General features: G+C 40.8%; 3 protein-coding genes across 8 annotated transcripts in view; 1 reads left to right on the plus strand and 2 right to left on the minus strand.

Annotated features, from left to right (window-relative positions):
* Positions 1–653: 653 nt before the first annotated feature.
* LOC126985614 (collagen alpha-1(XXIII) chain-like) lies at positions 654–8,990 on the plus strand. The gene is made up of 6 exons (XM_050840769.1): positions 654–711; positions 1,118–1,184; positions 1,366–1,382; positions 2,118–2,442; positions 8,347–8,363; positions 8,652–8,990. Exons 2-6 carry the CDS (start codon positions 1,127–1,129, stop codon positions 8,988–8,990), a joined length of 756 nt encoding a protein of 251 aa, XP_050696726.1. The 5' UTR covers positions 654–711; positions 1,118–1,126.
* A 2,353-nt stretch (positions 8,991–11,343) lies between these two features.
* LOC126985648 (fatty acid-binding protein homolog 5-like) lies at positions 11,344–14,525 on the minus strand. Its single transcript, XM_050840796.1, has 5 exons — positions 14,343–14,525; positions 13,489–13,610; positions 12,339–12,511; positions 11,638–11,742; positions 11,344–11,485 (listed from the first exon to the last, which is right to left on the minus strand). The coding sequence occupies exons 2-5, from the start codon at positions 13,556–13,558 to the stop codon at positions 11,429–11,431; spliced, it is 405 nt and encodes a 134-aa protein (XP_050696753.1). The 5' UTR covers positions 13,559–13,610; positions 14,343–14,525; the 3' UTR covers positions 11,344–11,428.
* Positions 14,526–14,837: 312 nt separating this feature from the next.
* Positions 14,838–19,359, minus strand: part of LOC126985812 (uncharacterized) — a 31,909-nt gene continuing 27,387 nt past the window's right edge. For 5 of the 6 annotated variants that reach the window (XM_050841218.1, XM_050841216.1, XM_050841215.1 and 2 more), the window contains exons 3-5: positions 18,767–18,865; positions 17,654–17,774; positions 14,838–16,957 (exon numbers count right to left, since the gene is read on the minus strand). In XM_050841218.1, coding sequence (XP_050697175.1) covers positions 16,627–16,957; positions 17,654–17,774; positions 18,767–18,865 — 551 coding nt within the window. In that variant the 3' untranslated portion in view covers positions 14,838–16,626. The remainder of the gene's footprint in view (positions 16,958–17,653; positions 17,775–18,766; positions 18,866–19,359) is intronic. The other variant, XM_050841220.1, reaches the window with a different exon arrangement.

Consider the following 19,359-nt stretch of genomic DNA (forward strand, 5'->3'; position numbering starts at 1 on the left):
TAATAATAATAATAATAATAATAATAATAATCATAATAATAATAATAATAATAATAATATGACTATTATTACCTAGGACATATAACTATTTTTGTCATTATTATTATTATTATTATTATTATTATTATTATTATTATTATTATTATATTATTATAATTATGTATTAAAAGCTACTTAAGGTCAATTACCGAGAGAGAGAGAGAGAGAGAGAGAGAGAGAGAGAGAGAGAGAGAGAGAGAGAGAGAGAGAGAGAGAGAGAGAGAGAGAGAGAGAGAGAGAGAGAGAGAGAGAGAGAGAGAGAGAGAGAGAGATTCGTCTTAGACGATTATATGTTTCCAAGAAACTCTACGAGAAAGAGAATAATAGATTAGCTGGAAGGAGGAAGTGTGTGTGTGTGTGTGTGTGTGTGTGTGTGTGTGTGTGTGTGTGTGTGTGTGTGTGTGTGTGTGTGTGTGTGTGTGTGTGTGTGTGTGTGTGAGAGAGAGAGAGAGAGAGAGAGAGAGAGAGAGAGAGAGAGAGAGAGAGAGAGAGAGAGAGAGAGAGAGAGAGAGAGAGAGAGAGAGAGAGAGAGAGAGAGAGAGAGAGAGAGAGAGAGAGAGAGAGAGGAAGTGATAAAGCCTATATAAGACGAAGCTTGGAGGAAGAATCTCAGAGACAGGGAGGAAGACTGGTGGAAAAGTCTACGTCTGGAGAGAAAACTACCTTGCACGAGTGAGTAGGAGAGAGAGAGAGAGAGAGAGAGAGAGAGAGAGAGAGAGAGAGAGAGAGAGAGAGAGAGAGAGAGAGAGAGAGAGAGAGAGAGAATTATTACATGTGGGTGTGTGAGTCACGAAATGTTTGAGGGTGTGGGCATTAGTCTTCTATCGCCGAAGATGATTCCCTTAACCATGAACGTATTGCCAAACTGTGCCAGAACAACCTTTCTATAGATTCTGTGTACAGTTTCAAGAGGCGATAAGTTAAATCCAGCGAAAATGTAATTATTCAGTTCAGTTCCACACAATTTACCTATAACTCATACACACTTTCTCTCCCATGACCGCCGCCGCCACCACCACTACCACTATTACATCGATAATAACGTCATTAACAACAACAACAACAACAACAAATACAGGCCTTCAATATGGGGCTCAGAGGACTTCACCTCTTCCTCTCGCTGATGTGTGTTGTTGCTGTTTTAGGTGAGTGCTACTTCTACTACTACTACTACTACTACTACTACTACTACCAATAATAATAATAATAATAATAATAATAATAATAATAATAATAATAATAATAATAATTAATAATAATAATACAATCACTAAAACTACTATGTACAAGCACAAGCAATTTACAAACTTTTTTTTTTCTTTGCAGGGTACAGCTACCTCCCAGTAAGTAACCATTACGGGAATGAGGGGGAGTGAGGAAAAGGGTGGCATGTGGAAGAAAGGTGTGGAAAGACTGTAAGGGGTGTGGGTATAGGAGGGAGGGAAGGAGAGAAGGGGAGGAGGAGGGAAGAGATGTAAAACACGGGTAGAAATGTGTTGTGATGGGCAGTAATGGATCGTGATGGGCAGTAATGTGTTGTGATGGGCAGTAATGGATCGTGATGGGCAGTAATGTGTTGTGATGGGCAGTAATGGATCGTGATGGGCAGTAATATGTTGTGATGAGCAGTAATGTGTTGTGATGGGCAGTAATGGATCGTGATGGGCAGTACTGTGTTGTGATGGGCAGTAATGAGTTGTGATGGGCAGTAATGGATCGTGATGGGCAGTAATGTGTTGTGATGGGCAGTAATGGGTTGTGATGGGCAGTAATGGATCGTGATGGGCAGTAATGTGTTGTGATGGGCAGTAATGTGTTGTGATGGGCAGTAATGAGTTGTGATGGGCAGTAATGAGTTGTGATGGACAGTAATGGAATGTGATGAGTTGAGATGGATTGTGATGGGCAGTGATGGGTTATGATGGGCAGTGATGGGTTATGATGGGCAGTGAAGGGTTGTGATGGGCAGAAATGGGTAGTAATGGATGATAAGGGGACTCAGGAAAGGGGAGAATAGGTGAGGTGTATGGAGAGCCACCTGGCGATATACTAACCCCCCCCCCCCCCTGTGTCCCCAGGTGTGTCCGCCAGGTCCGGCAGGACAAAAGGGTCCTCCCGGTCCGAAGGGGGAGAAAGGAGACGTTGGACCCGCTGGAATTGATGGATCAAAAGGCAAAAAAGGAGACCAAGGAGATGCGGGGGACGACGGGAAGGGAGAAACTGGAGACAAAGGAGAAAAGGGCGATATAGGCGACGCAGGACCCAAAGGGGAAAAAGGCGATAATGGCGATGATGGACCAACGGGCCGGAATTCTCCTAAAGCGCCCAAAGGCGATAAAGGCGATAAAGGAGATAAAGGAGATAAAGGAGAAAAGGGAGACAAAGGAGATAAGGGCGACCCTTAGGTGCGTGTGTGTGTGTGTGTGTGTGTGTGTGTGTGTGTGTGTGTGTGTGTGTGTGTGTGTGTGTGTGTGTGTGTGTGTGTGTGTGAGTAAAAAAAACAACACCAATATATTGTCTTATTAACTCACCCCTTTCCCCTTCCTCCTGTTCCCCTTCCCCAATACCTGCCCTGATCTCTCTCCCACCACCCCCATTCCACTCTTTATCTTGCTTTCACTCCCTTCTTCCTCTCCTTCCCTCAACCATCTCCCCTCTCCACACCTGTCCCACTCCCGTCCCTACATCCCTTCCCTTTCCTCACTACATCAATTCTCCCCTCTACCTGTTCCCCTCTGTCCTCCCCTTCCCTTAACAGGACTCTTCATCAGGACCAGAGATTTGACCAATGGCGGACCACATCAACCATTATGACCACGAGGACCACGAGATCTTGAACTCCATTAACTTTTCCCTTTCCTTACCTGTCGTAAGACCACAATTTGTAAACTAACATACAATATTATATGTTCTTGAAATTAAACTCTCACAGCATAATGAAAGCAGGTTATTTGAATTATCCTTTTATTATTGTTTATTGTTGCTCTTCGTGTTTTTAATGTACGAACGAACACTCCGATAAATAGAAACTGGCTGATGGTGTCAAGTGTCAAAAGCTGACTGACTGATGCCAAAAAGTAACTGCTGGTGCCCCTATTACAGGAAGAATATAAATTCTCTAGATGCTATACAGAGAAAATGACCAAAATGATCCAAGGACTTGGAGCTTACCGGACATATAAAGACTAGAACGACTTTACTTACTTTCTTTGGAAAGACATAGACATAGAGATTTAAAAGAGGTGTTTAAATGAACTGAAGGACTTAACAAGGGAGACCTAAATGTCGTACTTGTGTTAAAAACTGATGTGAGTACTTGCAGTAACGGGTATGAGTTAGATAAATTCAAGTTCAGGGAGGAAATAGGCAAGAACTGATTAACGAACAAGGCGGTGGACGAGTGGAAGAAACAGAGCAGGTTTGTAAATAAAAACACAATTGAAAGCTTCAAATGGGGGTTAGAGTATTTATAGACTTGAGGGGAATTTGTTAAACCTCAGGAGCTGCCATGTGTGGGACGGTTGGCATCTTGTACTCCTCTTATATCCTTGGGTGTATCCCTGTGTAACAAAACCTGCCTGATAAAAGGTAAAGTTGGCGGCATACGCTATAGCTGCGCGTTGCCTCGGTGCTAATCTCCGTAGCGTTGGCCCTTGAGCACAATTGAAAAGATTAAAGTAAGCAAAGCTCCTGGTCCAGACAAAATTACCCCTAGGGTCTTAAAAGAAATCAAACATCAAATTTGTAAACCGCTCTCCATCATATTCAATAAATCTTTAACAGCTGGAAAAGTTCCGTCAGATTGGAAACTTGCAAATGTCACACCAATTTTCAAAAAGGGGGACAAGTCTCATCCAGGAAACTATCGACCAATTAGCCTGACATCGATTGTTTGTAAGTTAATGGAGACTATCATTCGCGACAATATGGTGAAATTTTTCGAAGAAAATAATATGATAAATGATTCGCAACATGGCTTCCGTAGTAAACGTTCGTGTTTAACTAACTTACTTGATTTTTTTCATTATATTTTTGAGGTGTTCGATGAAAGCAGATCAGTAGATATCATATATCTGGATTTTCAAAAGGCATTTGATAAGGTCCCCCACCAACGATTGCTCAGCAAACTATTGGCGCACGGTATCTCGGGTAACATTCACAATTGGAGTAGTTCTAAACGGTGTTACATCTAACTGGCTCGACGTCAGAAGCGGCGTACCTCAAGGATCAGTGCTTGGCCCCATGCTCTTCTTAATTTATGTTAATGATATCGATGATGAGCTCGCAAAGTATCAAAATTTGCTGATGACACAAAAATTGCTAGTTAAGTAACTGCGACACTCGACGAAGAAGCTTTACAATCAGATCTAGATCGACTTGCACGTTGGGCCAATCAATGGCAAATGAAATTTAACGTTGACAAATGTAAAGTGTTGCACATCGGAAAAAATAACAATCGCGTTCGGTACGTAATGAATGGCCAACAACTTTCAGCAGTAAGTAAAGAAAAGGATCTTGGAATCACTATATCAAGCGATTTAAAGCCCGGTCAGCATTGTTCAGAGGTAGTTAAAACTGAAAACAAATTGGTTGGCTTCATCGGACGAGTCTTTAATAATAAATCGGAAAAAGTAATATTAAAACTGTATAATTCATTGGTTCAACCCCGTCTAGAGTACTGTGTACAGTTTTGGTCTCCCTACTACAGAAAAGACATAGAAAAGTTGGAACGGGTTCAACGAAGAGTAACAAAGATGATTCTTAGGTTGAGAAATTTATCATATGAACAAAGGCTTAAAGAAGTACATTTATTCAGTCTATCAAAACGAAGAATGCGAGGCGATCTCATAGAAGTGTTTAAAATGTTTTAAGGATTCTGTGATATTAATGCGGAAGATTACTTCACAATTGATCGATCAAATAGAACAAGAAGAAATCACAATTTGAAGATAAGTGGTAAAAGATTCTCGTCGCACGAAGCTAAACACTTCTTCTTCAATCGAGTTGTTAATGTTTGTAACTCTCTTCCCTGTGATGTCGTTGATAGTACAACAGTTACGGCCTTCAAGAACAGATTAGACAAGTATTTTGAATCCAACCAGCAACTAAGATATTACTCAATGTCGTAATAACGTTAAGTTCTTTCGAATACTGGTGTCTTTGTCCGCTTTTTTCGCCCGGTTAGTGATAGCAGTAATGGTAGTTCTTTCCTTTTCCCTACATAATTTCCATGCAGTTTTTCCATGCTGCATGGTTCTTTTTCCTTTCCTGCCAGCTTTGGCTGGAGGGATGGGGGGGAGGAGCCTTCGCCTTTGCTGTCCTTCATCTTCCACCTTTGATTAGATAGTTAGTGTAGCTTGTCACAAACAGCCTCGTAAGGACCAGCAGGTCTGCTGTTGTTTGTTATTCCTTTGTGTTTATTTGTGTTCCTTTGTGAGCCTGTGATGGGTAAGAATCCATCAACCCAGGACACAGGGACAGTGTGGTTTCCGGGTTACCACAGTTTACCTTCCACAGTAGTCCCCAGAAACCATTTATCCAGCAGCCCGAATGGGCTGCATGCCAACATCATGGGGCGGGATTCGAACTAGCGGATTCGTAGTTAGGTACACTAACAACTGCACAAAAAAAACTGACTGACTAATGGCGAATAGGTGACAAAAACTGACTGACTGGTGGCGAATAAGTGACAAGACACTGACTGACTGATAATAAGTCTCATTACTTGTATTTGGAACATACGAATTTTCTTAATAAAGACATATGATACATGTTTGGGGTTTTGGTTAGTTTAGAGTGGCTTGAATTACTTGATAGGCAACAACTTTTAGCAAATCTCAACAAGGAGGGAGAAGAATATCAAGACAGACATAAAAGAAAAGAATCAAACAGAAAGGAAGACGCAGATAATACCAAGAAGCGTGAAATACAAACATAAGTCTCACGCAACGCTCGCGCGAAATCAAGACCGGAACTGATAAGTGATAAAGATAGAGAAAAAAAAAAACCTCAGAAACGTCACATGTTCAGAATGATATAATGGCAATACATATATGTCAGTAGCATGGTGATGATGCTAAAGATGAAGAAAGACAAGGATACACAAGAATATAAGGAGACTACAAGAGGCCAGACATCCTACAGGTGGCAGCTTCTGAATATTGGTTGGTGGCTCCCTTCCCGTCCAAAAATACATCTAGCGTCCATTTACATAAAGCATTCACTTCCGTTTGCCTCAACCACACACTTGCTCAGTTTGTTTCACTCATCCACTACCCTGTTCATGAACCAGTTTTTGCCTATTTCCTTCCTAAACTTGAATTTATCCAACTTCTACTCGTTACTACAAGTATTCACGTCATATTTTAATATAAGTGCTAAATTTAAATCTCTATTCATAAATCCCTAAAGACATTTACCACAATTAAATCTCCACGCACTCTACGTCTTTCCAAACAGGTAAGTTAAGTCGTTAAGTCGATTAAGTCTTTCTTTGTGCGGCAAGTTCCTGAGTTCACCGATCATTTTAGTCATTCTTCTCTGTATTGCTTCCAGGGAATCAGTTTCCTTCTTGCAATAAGAGAACCAAAATTGAACATAATCCAGGTGACCTAACCATTCCAAATACAATATAAGGATAATTGATGATGACGATGATGATGATAATAATATCAATTGTAATGATGGAGATGGTGATAGTTAGGAGGAAAAAAGTTGAAGATATAAATAATAATAATAATAATAATAATAATAATAATAATAATAATATTATTATTATTATTATTATTATTATTATTATTATTATTATTATTATTATTACTTTTATTTTGATTGATTGAAAAGTATGCAAGGTAAATTTACGAAAGAGAGAGAGAGAGAGAGAGAGAGAGAGAGAGAGAGAGAGAGAGAGAGAGAGAGAGAGAGAGAGAGAGAGGAGAGAGAGAGAGAAAAGAGAGAGAGAGGAAGTGATAAGGAGAGAGAGAGATAGAAGAGAGAAAGAGAGGAGAGTGGAGAAGACTAGGGGAAAGTGAGATGTCTGGAGAGAAAACTACCTTGCACGAGTGAGTAGAGAGAGAGAGAGAGAGAGAGAGAGAGAGAGAGAGAGAGAGAGAGAGAATTATTACATGTGGGTGTGTGAGCCACGAAATGTTTGAGGGTGTGGGCATTAGTCTTCTATCTCAGGAGATGATTCCCTTAACCATGCACGTATTGCCAAACTGTGCCAGAACAACCTTTCTATAGATTCTGTGTACGGTTTCAAGAGGCGATAAATCCAGATAAAATAGAAATTAATTCAGTCCCACAGAATTTACCTACAACTCATACACACTTTCTCTCCCATGACCGCCGCCACCATCACTAACACCATTACAAGGGTAATAACGTCATCAGCAACAACAACAACTACAACACCATCAGGCCTTCAATATGGGGCTCAGAGGACTTCACCTCTTCCTCTCGCTGCTGTCTGTTGCTGTTGCTTTAGGTGAGTGCTACTTCTACTACTACTACTACTACTACTAATACTACTACTACTACTACTAATAATAATAATAATAATAATAATAATAATAATAATAATAATAATAAAAACTAGACGCATAACACTCGGGGAGTGCACACCTCCGCCAAAGATCGTCCTGAAAATTGATATGGGCATCAACTGTGATCCTATGCATCATATGGAAGCATTTGTTTCGAAATTTGATGAAATTAATTTTTTTTGGAAAGTTTGACCTTGGGCGAACTTTTCGAGGTCAAGGTCAAAGGTCAAGTTCAAGGCCATGCAAGGTGCGTCTTTCCATGAACTAAAATATGAACCAAGTCTGAAGTTTCTACGATGAAGAGAACCGAAGTTATGGCCAAAAATGTGATTCAGATGTTTTGTGTGACCTTGACCTTGACCTTTGACATAAGAAATTTAATGGGTTCTATACTGGATGGACACGAAGCTTTCCTGAAAAATTGGTTGAGATATCCGCAAAATTGTGCACAGGAGACTGTTAACGAACAAACAAACAAATAAACATACTGATCAGACCGAAAATATAACCTCCTCCAACTTCGTTGGCGGAGGTAAATAATAATGTGATTATAATAATGCTACAACTACTGCTACTACTACTACTACTACTACTACTACTACTACTACTACTACTAGTAGTGCTACTACCACTACTACTACTACTACTACTACTACTACTACTACTACTACTACTACTATTGGTGCTAATACTATTACTATTACCACTACTACAGCAACAACCACTACAAGCATAAGCATTTACACTTTTTTTTTCTTTGCAGGGTACTACTACCCCGGAGTAAGTAACCATTACGGGAGTGAGGGGGAGTGAGGGGAAGGGTGGCAGGTGGAAGAAAGGTGTGGAAGGGAGGTAAGGGGTGTGGATGTAGGAGGGAGGGAGGGAGGGAGGAGGGTTGAATAGATGTGAAGCATGGGTAGAAATGGGTTGTGATGGGCAGTGAAGGGTTGTGATGGGTAGGAATGGGTAGTAATAGTATTATAAGGGCTCAGGAAAGGGGTGCGCTGGGGGGAGACATACTGAGAGACACCTGGCGGGACACTAACCCCCCCCCCCCTGTGTCCCCAGCAAATCGTGTGTCCGCCAGGACCGCCAGGGCCGCCAGGACCCCGAGGTTACACCGGCCCGAAGGGGGATAAGGGAGATTGTGGCCCCTCGGGAAGGGACGGTCCCACAGGCCCAAAAGGAGATCCAGGACCCAAAGGAGACTGCGTGCAAGGACGCCCAGGACTGCGAGGACCAACGGGAGCGCCGGGCCTCAGAGGACTCAAGGGGCTGCCCGGTGATAGAGGCGACCCAGGACCCCCGGGCAGGAATTGTGCACTAGCGGAGAAAGGCGATAAAGGCGATAAAGGTGATAAAGGAGATAAGGGAGACAAAGGGGACAAGGGTGACCCTGGACCTTAGGTGTGTGTGTGTGTGTGTGTACCAATAAAACCGTGATTATATCAGATCTTACTAATTCACCCTTTTTCTTTCCCTCTTGGGTCTCATTTCAGGGAGCGTAAGCAATAGAAGCCCTGATGTCATCCTCAAACTTTACTTAGCACTAGTTAGAACTCATTTCGATTATGCGGTCCAGTTTTGGTTACCCTACTATAGAATGGATATCAAGATGTTAGAATCTGTACAGAGGAAGATGACAAAATGATTCATCAAGAGGTGAGAAACTTGCCGTATGAGGATAGTATTTAAATCTCCATTCTCTACAAAAGGCAAAGGTTACAAAGAGACTTGATTAAAGTTTATAAATGGATGAAGGGCTTTAATAATGGGTTGTTAATAGGGTTTTGGTTGTATAAGAACTGGGAGGGACACTTAGCAATGAGTTTAAGTTAGATTCAACAGAGAATTAGGCAAGAAGTGGCTTACCAGTAGAGTCGTGAATGAGTGGAACAGGCTTGGCAGTCATGTTGTGAGTGCCAATACCAAAGAAATATTCAAGAACAGATTGGATAAGTTCACGGACAGTTAGGTAAGGTGGAGTTAGGTTTACAGGAACTGTCTTGTATAGGCCAACCGGTCTCTCGCAGACTCCTTACGTTCGTTTGTTATTACGTGCCCTCACCCCCCTCACATCACCCCACTCATCTCTTCACCCATTATCCCTCTCTCCTCTCCACTCTTCCATCCTTCCCTTCACTACCATCACCCCATCTTCTTATCTACTCCCCACTAAATCATCCCTTTCCTCCCCTCTTACGACATCACTTTCCTTACCCTATCCATTCTACCATCGCCCATCCTTACTCCTCCAGGTTCAACTAGGACATAAGCAAGAATTGGTTCACAAAAAGGGTGGCGGATGAGTGGAACAGGCTCGCCAGACATTCTGAGAGTGCCAATACGATATATACATTCAAGATGAGGTTAGATAAATTCATGGATGGCAATGTTAGGTAGGGTTAGATTTACTCTCTTTAAGACACCATATGTTCTTTCGTTCTAATGTTCCTCCTCCTCTTCCTCCTTCTCCTCCTGGAGCCTGTTAAAAAATAAGTCTCGTAAAATAGTAGTTGGACTAATCTATAGACCGCCAGGGCAGACTCTTGATATCGACCACGCATTAATGAATTAATATTAGAAACAAGTAGCAGTTGCGAGGCAGTAATTGTGGGAGACTTGAACTTGCCAGTGAAAAGATGGGGCGAACCGTTGAACTGTCATACAGGGCTCGACCTGTACACAAATTTATTAGAAAGCGACTTACATCAACACGTCCAAAAAACAACTTGGGAAAGTAATATACTTATCTTTTCAACTACAGCTGATCTAGTTAACGAAGTAAATGTTGGTCCAGTTTTTAGTTCTAGCGATCACCGAATAATCACATTCAGCATCAAGATGAAAGAAAGTAAAGTAACCCCTAGTAAAGACAAGGTGCCAGACTATCAGAGAGTGAATTTCGTAAGACTCCGATCAATTCTAAATAATTCTGACTGGACTGTAATTTCTATGGAAACATATATTGATAAATCGTGGGAGGCCTTCATCACAATACTGAACAATGCCATAAGCATATGCGTACCCTATCGTAACAGACGTTCAACTTTTAAGAAGAAACCCAAATGGTGGTGAATAGTACAACATTTACGGCCTTCAAGAATAGATTAGACAAGTATCTTGAATCCAACCAGCAACTAAGATATTATTCATTGTCGTAATAACGATAAGTTCTTTCGAATACTGGTGTCCTTGTCCGTTTTTATCGCCCGGTTAGTGGTAACAGTAATGGTAGTTCTTTCCTCTTTCCTACATAATTTCCATGCAGTTTTTCCATGCTGCATGGTTCTTTTTCCTTTCCTGCCAGCTTTGGCTGGAGGGATAGGGGGGTGGGGAGGAGCCTTCGCCTTTGCTATCCTTCATCTTCCACCTTTGATTAAATAGTTAGTGTAGCTTATCACAAACAGCCTCGTAAGGACCATTAAGTCTGCTGTTGTTTGTTTTTCCTTTGTGTTTCTCCTCCTCCTCCTCCTCTTCTTCTCTTTTATTTGTAGAACTCACAATCAGAACCAAGAATCAACCATTGGCGGTCGATACGGCCCTTAACACCACGAAAGATCCTTTAAAAAACCTTTGACCTTACTTGCCTCAAATCAATATTTTCAATATATTCCTGAAAATGAAACGCCCTCTAGCATCACAATAAGGAAACACAGGTTATTTTATTCATCCTTTTATTCCTCATTATCATTATTTTTATTAGTATTGTTGTTCTTGTTATTTTTTTTACCGCTTCTGACGGCACACTTCAAAGAGCTAAGGTCCTTCCCGACGCCATCACCTGTAGAGTAAAAGGCGGAGGAGGAGGAGGAGGAGAAGAAGGAGGAGGTAGAGGAAGTTGCTTATTTTCTTTTAAAAACCCTTGTGCACTGAACTCCTGAAGGCTTGTGGGTAAGTTTCTGAGAGAGAGAGAGAGAGAGAGAGAGAGAGAGAGAGAGAGAGAGAGAGAGAGAGAGAGAGAGAGAGAGAAAAAAAATACATGATCAATAGAGCGTTCGTTAGCATGTAAACATAACACACTCGCCTCTCTCTCTCTCTCTCTCTCTCTCACCATGAGTATTTCGTCGCCTGTAAACTGTCTCACAATATCCACGTTTTCTTCAGCGCCTTTCAAGTTGCTCTGTATTAGTTTTTCTCCTTCCAGGGTGAAGATGGCCTGAGAGAGAGAGAGAGAGAGAGAGAGAGAGAGAGAGAGAGAGAGAGAGAGAGAGAGAGAGAGAGAGAGAGAGAGAGAGAGAGAGAGAGAGATTTAATTAGTATACAAGACTAACATTTTTCTTGATTCTTATTTATCATAACACTTGGTCTGATTCTATCTGACCCACCTGCCTATAAAAAAAATATTATAGTATCTACCTATATTTCTGGACTCCCATCAAATGTCACCTTCATGTCAGCAGTTAACCTGACCTAATTTCTTACCTAAGAACTATTTGTATCTTTTCATCACATTTTATCACCATCATCATCATCGTCATCCCACAAAATTACATCCACACACCCACACCACCACCATCACACTCACACACAAACATCATCTTCACCACAATCACGATCATCATTACACACACACCAAGCCACTTGCATCATCATGAAACATCACCATCACCATCGGCAAACATACCACCACTACATATTGCATCTTCACCACTACTATCAACACACACACACACACACACACACACACACACACACACACACACAGACACACATACACACGTCACATCACCACCACCTCATCACAATTCTCACCTTAGTCTCACCACCTTGACTGGAGGTTAGCGTCACCTCCTGCCCCAAGGTGAAACTCCAGGTAAGGGTTGAGGCAGGTGTGTGGGTGACCAACCTCCACCTGTTCCCCTCCACCTTCACCTCCACTGTGGGCTTCATGGAGAGAGCCAGCTTTCTCTTCAGGTAACCTACGTCTTAGTAAGAAAACGTGAGAATAGGTAAGATCATTAATATCCAAGTGAACAAAGATAAGGTTCAGAGAAATTAAGTTAAAAAGGTTAAGATAGTTATGAGAAGTGAGGTAAGCTATAAGGTGAGGCTAGGTGATGAGGTAAGATAAGCTAAAGCGAAGAAGGCGAAGAAAGATAAGGTTCGGTAATATAATCAATATTTATGTAAACAAAGGTGAGTTCATATAAGGTAATCAACGTATAGGTAAGGTACGGTGAGGTTAGGTAACGTTATCAATATCTAGGTGGGTGAACAAAGGTGAAGTTAGGTAAGGCAATCAACTTCTAGGTGAGGAAAGGTAAGGTTCGGTTATGTAATCAATATATAGGTGAACAAAGGTAAGGTTAGATTAGGCAAAATTAGTTGCGTTATTGAAGGAAAGTAATAATGTAAGGTATGCCAAGGAATAGTAAAATTTGGGAGCTATATTTAAGTAGGAAGACAAGTGAGTAAAAGGTTAGGTAAGGGAATACAGTAAGGGATATTAGTAAGGACTTAGAAAATTATTGATATTTTTATTATTATTATTAATATTATTAGTATTAGTATTAATATCATTATTATAATTATTATTATTACTATTCTCAACTTTTTACTATTATTACTACTATAATTTTCACTACTATTACTATTCTTCTTCTTCTACTACTACTAGTAGGCTACTAACAACAAAAACAACAACAGAAACAACCACAATAATAATAATAATGATAATAATGATGATGATGATAATAATAATAATAATAATAATAATAATAATAATAATAATAATAATAATTAATAATAATAAAACAATAATAATAATAATAATAATAATAATAATAATAATAATAATAATAATAATAATAATAATAATAATAATAATAATAATAATAATAATAATAATAATAATAATAATAATAATAATAATATGAACAATAATTACAATAAGAAAACTCACTCATCTTGGCCAGAAACTCTTCCATATTATCGCTCCTCTCCAGTTTGTATGCCCCGTTGAACTGTACCATCGTGGAATGACCTGTGACCTTTGACCTTCGTGGTTGACCCAATATTATGACCCTGGAGAAGGGGATTGAAGGTCACACTTATTGGCACCGATGAAATGGAGCTTTATCTATTAATTTCATTTTCAACAGTGAATCCTACAGTTAAAAGTCTATTAGGAAAAGCCTTCGGGCAGAGTAGAGTCAAAGGCCATTCGTCTCACTAGCTCCCCTCCTCTTACCTCTTTAATTTCACTTCATCAGCTCTCCTCCTATTATTGTATCTTCTAACTCTTAGATTCCACTTCATCAGCTCTCCTTCTCAGACTGACCGTCTTCTACCTCTTAACTTACATATCATCAACTCTTCTCCTCTTACTGGCTGTCTTCTACCTCTTTAATTCCACCTCTTCAGCTTTCCTCATGCTACCTGTCTTCTACCTCGTAAATTCCACTGCGATTTTGATTCCCCATTCTCTATGCCATAAATATTTTTATGCTAACTCCTCTATTAAATTAGCTAACTACATGCCACCCCTCCCCCTCCACGGCCTCCCCGCAAATGACATAAACAAAAACAATAAATTACCTTTCTGTTAATCTGAGTACATAACATGAAAATAGAGAACCAATACAGAAAAGAAATATATTACCTTTCTATTCGTATTATTGCACAACCTGTACAGTAGAAAAGAAGCAAACAACAAATGAAGAATACAGAACAAACACAGAAAACTTAAGTATATTTGTTTACCTCATTAGATAACATGAACAGCAAAAATATACAACTTAATAAACACATTCTTACCTGTTTCCTTGTATACTTGGTGATGGTGGTGATGTTACCTGTAGAGGAGGTGACTGTGGAGTGGTTCAGCGGTGTTTGGCTTGGCTGCGTCTTGTTGGTAAGGCAAAGTCATGGTGATGATGATAATAAAGTTTGCCTTCACACTAGAGTGGCGGTGGTGGTGGTGATGATGGTGAGGGTGATGTTGTTAGTGGTGTAGGTGGTAATTGGAGTGATAAAAGTGGTGGTGGTGGTGGTGGTGGTGGTGGTGGTGATAGTAATTGGGGTGGGGGTGGGGGTGGTGGTGCTGGTGCTGGTGGGCTACAGATTACGTAATAAGCCGGAAGTGACTAATGGAAGTATGTACACTCTCTCTCTCTCTCTCTCTCTCTCTCTCTCTCTCTCTCTCTCTCTCAGGAAAAAGGATTGATTGATTATTGGGGCGTTTGTCTTGGTGCCGCATCTGCAAGGTCATGTGGCGTTCAGGTAAAAGGAAATATCAGTGAAACACAAATATTTAAACACAATTTATTACAGTCACGAGACACACACACACACACACACACACACACACACACACACTGGCAACTTATTAATACCTTGTTTTTCGTATAACCTAAATAGTTTGGCAACATGACTCACGCTGCTTCCATTACGCAACAAAAACGTCACTCGTCTTCCTTCTACTAAGAAACACAAAGAGAGGGCATGCAACACACCCTACCTCGCTCTCCCTCTCTCTCTCTCTACCCTTACTTCAACACAGTACACACCTTTAATCAATCAAGCAACACACCTGTATACCTTTACACACCTTGGCAACTGAGAAATACCTGGACGGAAATAAAAGTTCAAACATCTCTCTCTCTCTCTCTCTCTCTCTCTCTCTCTCTCTCTCTCTCTCTCTCTCTCTCTCTCTCTCGCCTCATAACCTTTCCATTGTTATTTTCTTTGTTTTAATGACAAACAAATCTCGAGAAACATTTACTCAATACCAACACGTGGTTTTTTTATATTATTGTAAAAATGTTCACAAGTATTATCTCATTTTCTTTTTCATTCTCTATGTGTTTGCTTACTTTGATCTATATATTTGTTTATTTATTCATTTTTTTACGTTTATATATTTATTTATCAATTTATTTATTTGTTATTTTTTTGACAAATCCTTTTAGTAGAAGATTTCAAAGTATACATCAGTACTTTTTATTTTCCTCTTTTCCTCGTATGGCAAGACAAAACAAAAAATACAGTATGAGTATTCAGCCGTATAAAGTATAAAAATATAAAACACACACACACACACACACACACACACACACACACACACACACACACACACACACACACACACTGAGTCGTTTGGTAACATCGTCTCTGTTTGGTAACTAATCATCATCATCGTCATTTTTAAATCATTACCTTTCAATAATTTTATAACTAATTCACAATGCAAAATATATTACAAGTTATCATCTTTTGGACGTGGTGGTGGCAGTAGTAGTAGTAGTAGTAGTAGTAGTAGTAGTAGTAATGAAATATGTGGTCACAACGGAATCAAAACAGGTAGGTAAAAAGAAAACAAGAACAGCAACAAACCAAACACAGGTAAACCCCTTGTATGGTGGTGATGACAAAGAAGTGAAGAACAGTAACAGAGGAGATGAAGAGAAGTGAGGAGGCTAAACCATGCTACTACACTCCGTTCAAACTAACTTGGCGATTTATGCCCCTCCCCTTTATGTATTTAGGCCAGTCCTCGAGCAAGCCACAGCCCCTTCCAACATACTCTATTTCCTGTTCACATCAGCTTGGTAAATAGACCCCTCCCCTTTCCTTATTAAGTGTACATCATTGGTCAGTCCTCAAGGAAGCCACGACCCATTTCCAACTCAAGCTGCATGTGATTGGTGGATGCTGAGAAAGGGGAAATCTTGATTATCGCGTACCGGATTACTGAAGAGTCTTCCACCACCACTACCACCCCTTTTCCCTCCCATTTCATACCCTTACACCTTACAGTTAATTAGAATGCCCATCACACATGTCTTCACGTTTTCACCCTTTAATCTTAATGCCCATATAACTCCAATCAACTGATTATTTTTTTCTCAATTTCCAGTCTCACCTGGGATTTTTTTACATCTCTCTCTCTCTCTCTCTCTCTCTCTCTCTCTCTCTCTCTCTCTCTCTCTCTCTCTTTATCATTTATTTACCACTTTTGCCGCATAATACACAAAAGAACGACAGGTACACACACACACACACACACACACACACACACACACACTTAAGAAACCACTTATTAATCATCGCACTCAGACTCAGACGTATCCGGTGACTGCGTCGTGGTCGTCGTTGTCGTTGTCGTAGTAGTAGTAGCAGCAGTAGCAGCATCCACACCATCACCATCACTACTTCTAACACTAACCCCAGGATCCCCCTCCACTAAGGACTTCCCGGAGTACTGCTTGGCCGTCTCTTTCTTCGTATCCTTGACGAGCGAGCGGCCGAACCAAGAGGGTCTCCTACGCGAGGTGTTGAACTGGCGTATAAGGTCCCGTTGGGTTTGCGGTTCTGGTCTTGGTATTCTCGGTCTTGGTCTGACTGGGAGCAGGCTGGCTATACTTGTCTGCCTGATGGATGGGGAGGAGTTGGGAAGGGAAGGGATGGGATGGGATGGATGGAAAAGGAAGGGAAAGGAAAGGAAGGGAAGGGAAGGGAAGGAAAGGGAAGGAAAGGGAAGGAATGGGATGGGATGGGATGGGATGGGATGGGATGGGAAGGGATGGGATGGGATGGATGGAAAAGGAAAGGAAAGCGAAGGGATGGGAAAGGAAAGGGAGGGATGGGAAAGAGTGGGAAAGGATACAAAAGAAAAGTGATTTCATGGGTGGGTAAGGGAAGGGAAGGGAAGGGAATGAGATTGAATGGAATATCAAAGGAAGGAATGGGATGGGGATGAGATGGGATTGGATGAAAGGAAAGGGAATGGAAGGAAGAAAAGGAAAGGGAAGAGGTGGAAAGAGATGAGAAAAGAAGGGGATGGAAGGAGAAAGGAAGGGAAGGGATGAGAAAATAGGGAGACAATAAGAATAAATATCCCACTCTCAAGACCACAGATAAAATTCAAACAATGAAGAAATGAAGATATTTATAAAGCACACAACAGATAAGCTAAAAAAATATAAAATAACAACAGATCAACAAAGCACACAGAGGTGAGATAAAGTCAAACTACACACTCAAAACTTCACTAATCCGAATCACACTGAGAAATTCCTCCCCCCTCCCCAACCTCAGCTCCACCTTTACCTGGCCGGCGTGCTCACCTGTGGGGCCTGGTGGAGGTGCGCGGGTAGTAGGTGCGGGGTACGAACACTGGACGGCACGAACCCACCGGATCCTCATTGAAACCCTGCCGACATCCTGCCACGCGGATGATGGACGGGTCTGGAAACGCACAAATAGACTGATACCGGTAAACAGGTATACATATAGATAAACAGGTAGATTGATATTGGACTGGTCTGGAAACACACAAACTCACACTCAGGTAAATAGGTAGGCTACATATAGATGAACAGGTAGACAGATAATGGAGGGTCTATAAACACACAGGTACACACACAGGTAAATAGGTAGATAGATAGATGGATAAAGAATAGATACAAACAAAGAAATAACTGGTCAGGTAAACACAGAGGTAAATAGGTAGATAGATAAGTAAAGGATAGACAGATAAACAATAAACATACAAGGAATTAACTATTAAATATTTCATAACGTGATATACGGGTGCAGAAACACACACAGGTACACACAAACAGGTAGAAGGGTAGGTAGAAAACAGGGAAATAGATAAAGAATAGATGCATGCAAGGAAAAAAAAATTGGTGAATATTCCGTAACGTTAGGACCAAAATTATGCATGCACACCAACACACACACGCACACACACACACATAAACACACACACACACACACACACACACACACACACACACACACACACACACACACACACACACAAAAACACACACACACACACACACACACACACACACACACACACACACACACACACACACAAATGGTACAAAGTGCAACCTGAATATGAAAACAGGTTAATCCAGAGGAATAGATGGAAATATACAGGTGTGTGTGTGTATGGGTGAGGGTGTGTGTGTGTGTGTGTGTGTGTGTGTGTGTGTGTGTGTGTGTGTGTGTGTGTGTGAATGTCTGTTTGCCTAGCTGCCTGTTTTTTCTCTCTTTTTGCGTATTTGAATGTCTGTCTGTCTTTTTTTCTTTATTTTTCTGCTAGTGTCTAAATATCTGCATACCTGACCTGTTTTTTTCCTTTTTTTTTTTTTTTTTTTTGGTTAAGTATGGATGTCTGTGCCTGTTTTTTTTTTTTTTGTGTGTGTGTGTGTGTGTCACCTCACCTCTCGTGGACACAGGTGCATCCATCTCGGCCATGATAACAGGCAGGTAATAGTTGACCAGGTCCTCCGCCGTGCTGCCTCGCCCTCCCGCCACAACCACTGCCGAGGACAATAACAACACACGGAACAGTAATATCATGAAGACCACAAAAATAAATGAATCCTAGGGCAATACTCTCAAACATTTCGGGGTTTACACATATATATATTTGGTAACGTTATCGTAAAGGTTGTGTTAGTATTTCCTAGTGATAGCTTGACAAGGCTTCTGCATCATGAATTTTGAAAACACTCATGAGAACCAGACTCAACATTTTAGGACTCACACACCTACATTTGGTAAGGCTTCCGTGGAGGTATTGTGTTAGTATTTCCATGAGTAGTTTTATGACCATAGTGATAGGTTACCTTTTGATTAAGTCATGAAAACCAGCCTCATCTCCTATGTGGACTTTTGAAATATTTATGAGCCAAAATGGTTGAAAATGCGGGCCTTATTATATCAACTACCATTCACTTCCTGCCTGGCCTCCCGAATTGCCTATCAACTTCTCAAGACACAACCGTTCCTACCTGTTCAAGTCTATAAAAAA

This window comes from Eriocheir sinensis, chromosome 60 (genome assembly GCF_024679095.1).
Source record: "Eriocheir sinensis breed Jianghai 21 chromosome 60, ASM2467909v1, whole genome shotgun sequence".
NCBI classification, from domain to species: Eukaryota; Metazoa; Arthropoda; class Malacostraca; order Decapoda; family Varunidae; genus Eriocheir; species Eriocheir sinensis.

Coding starts and splice junctions, on each gene's coding strand:
- LOC126985648 (XM_050840796.1), bottom strand. CDS start 13,558: ATGGTACAGTTCAACGGGGCATACAAACTGGAGAGGAGCGATAATATG. Junction 12,512..13,488: donor AGAGTTTCTGGCCAAGATGA/GTGAGTTTTCTT, acceptor TTTCTTACTAAG/ACGTAGGTTACCTGAAGAGA. Junction 11,486..11,637: donor CAGGCGACGAAATACTCATG/GTGAGAGAGAGA, acceptor TCTCTCTCTCAG/AAACTTACCCACAAGCCTTC.
- LOC126985614 (XM_050840769.1), top strand. CDS start 1,127: ATGGGGCTCAGAGGACTTCACCTCTTCCTCTCGCTGATGTGTGTTGTT.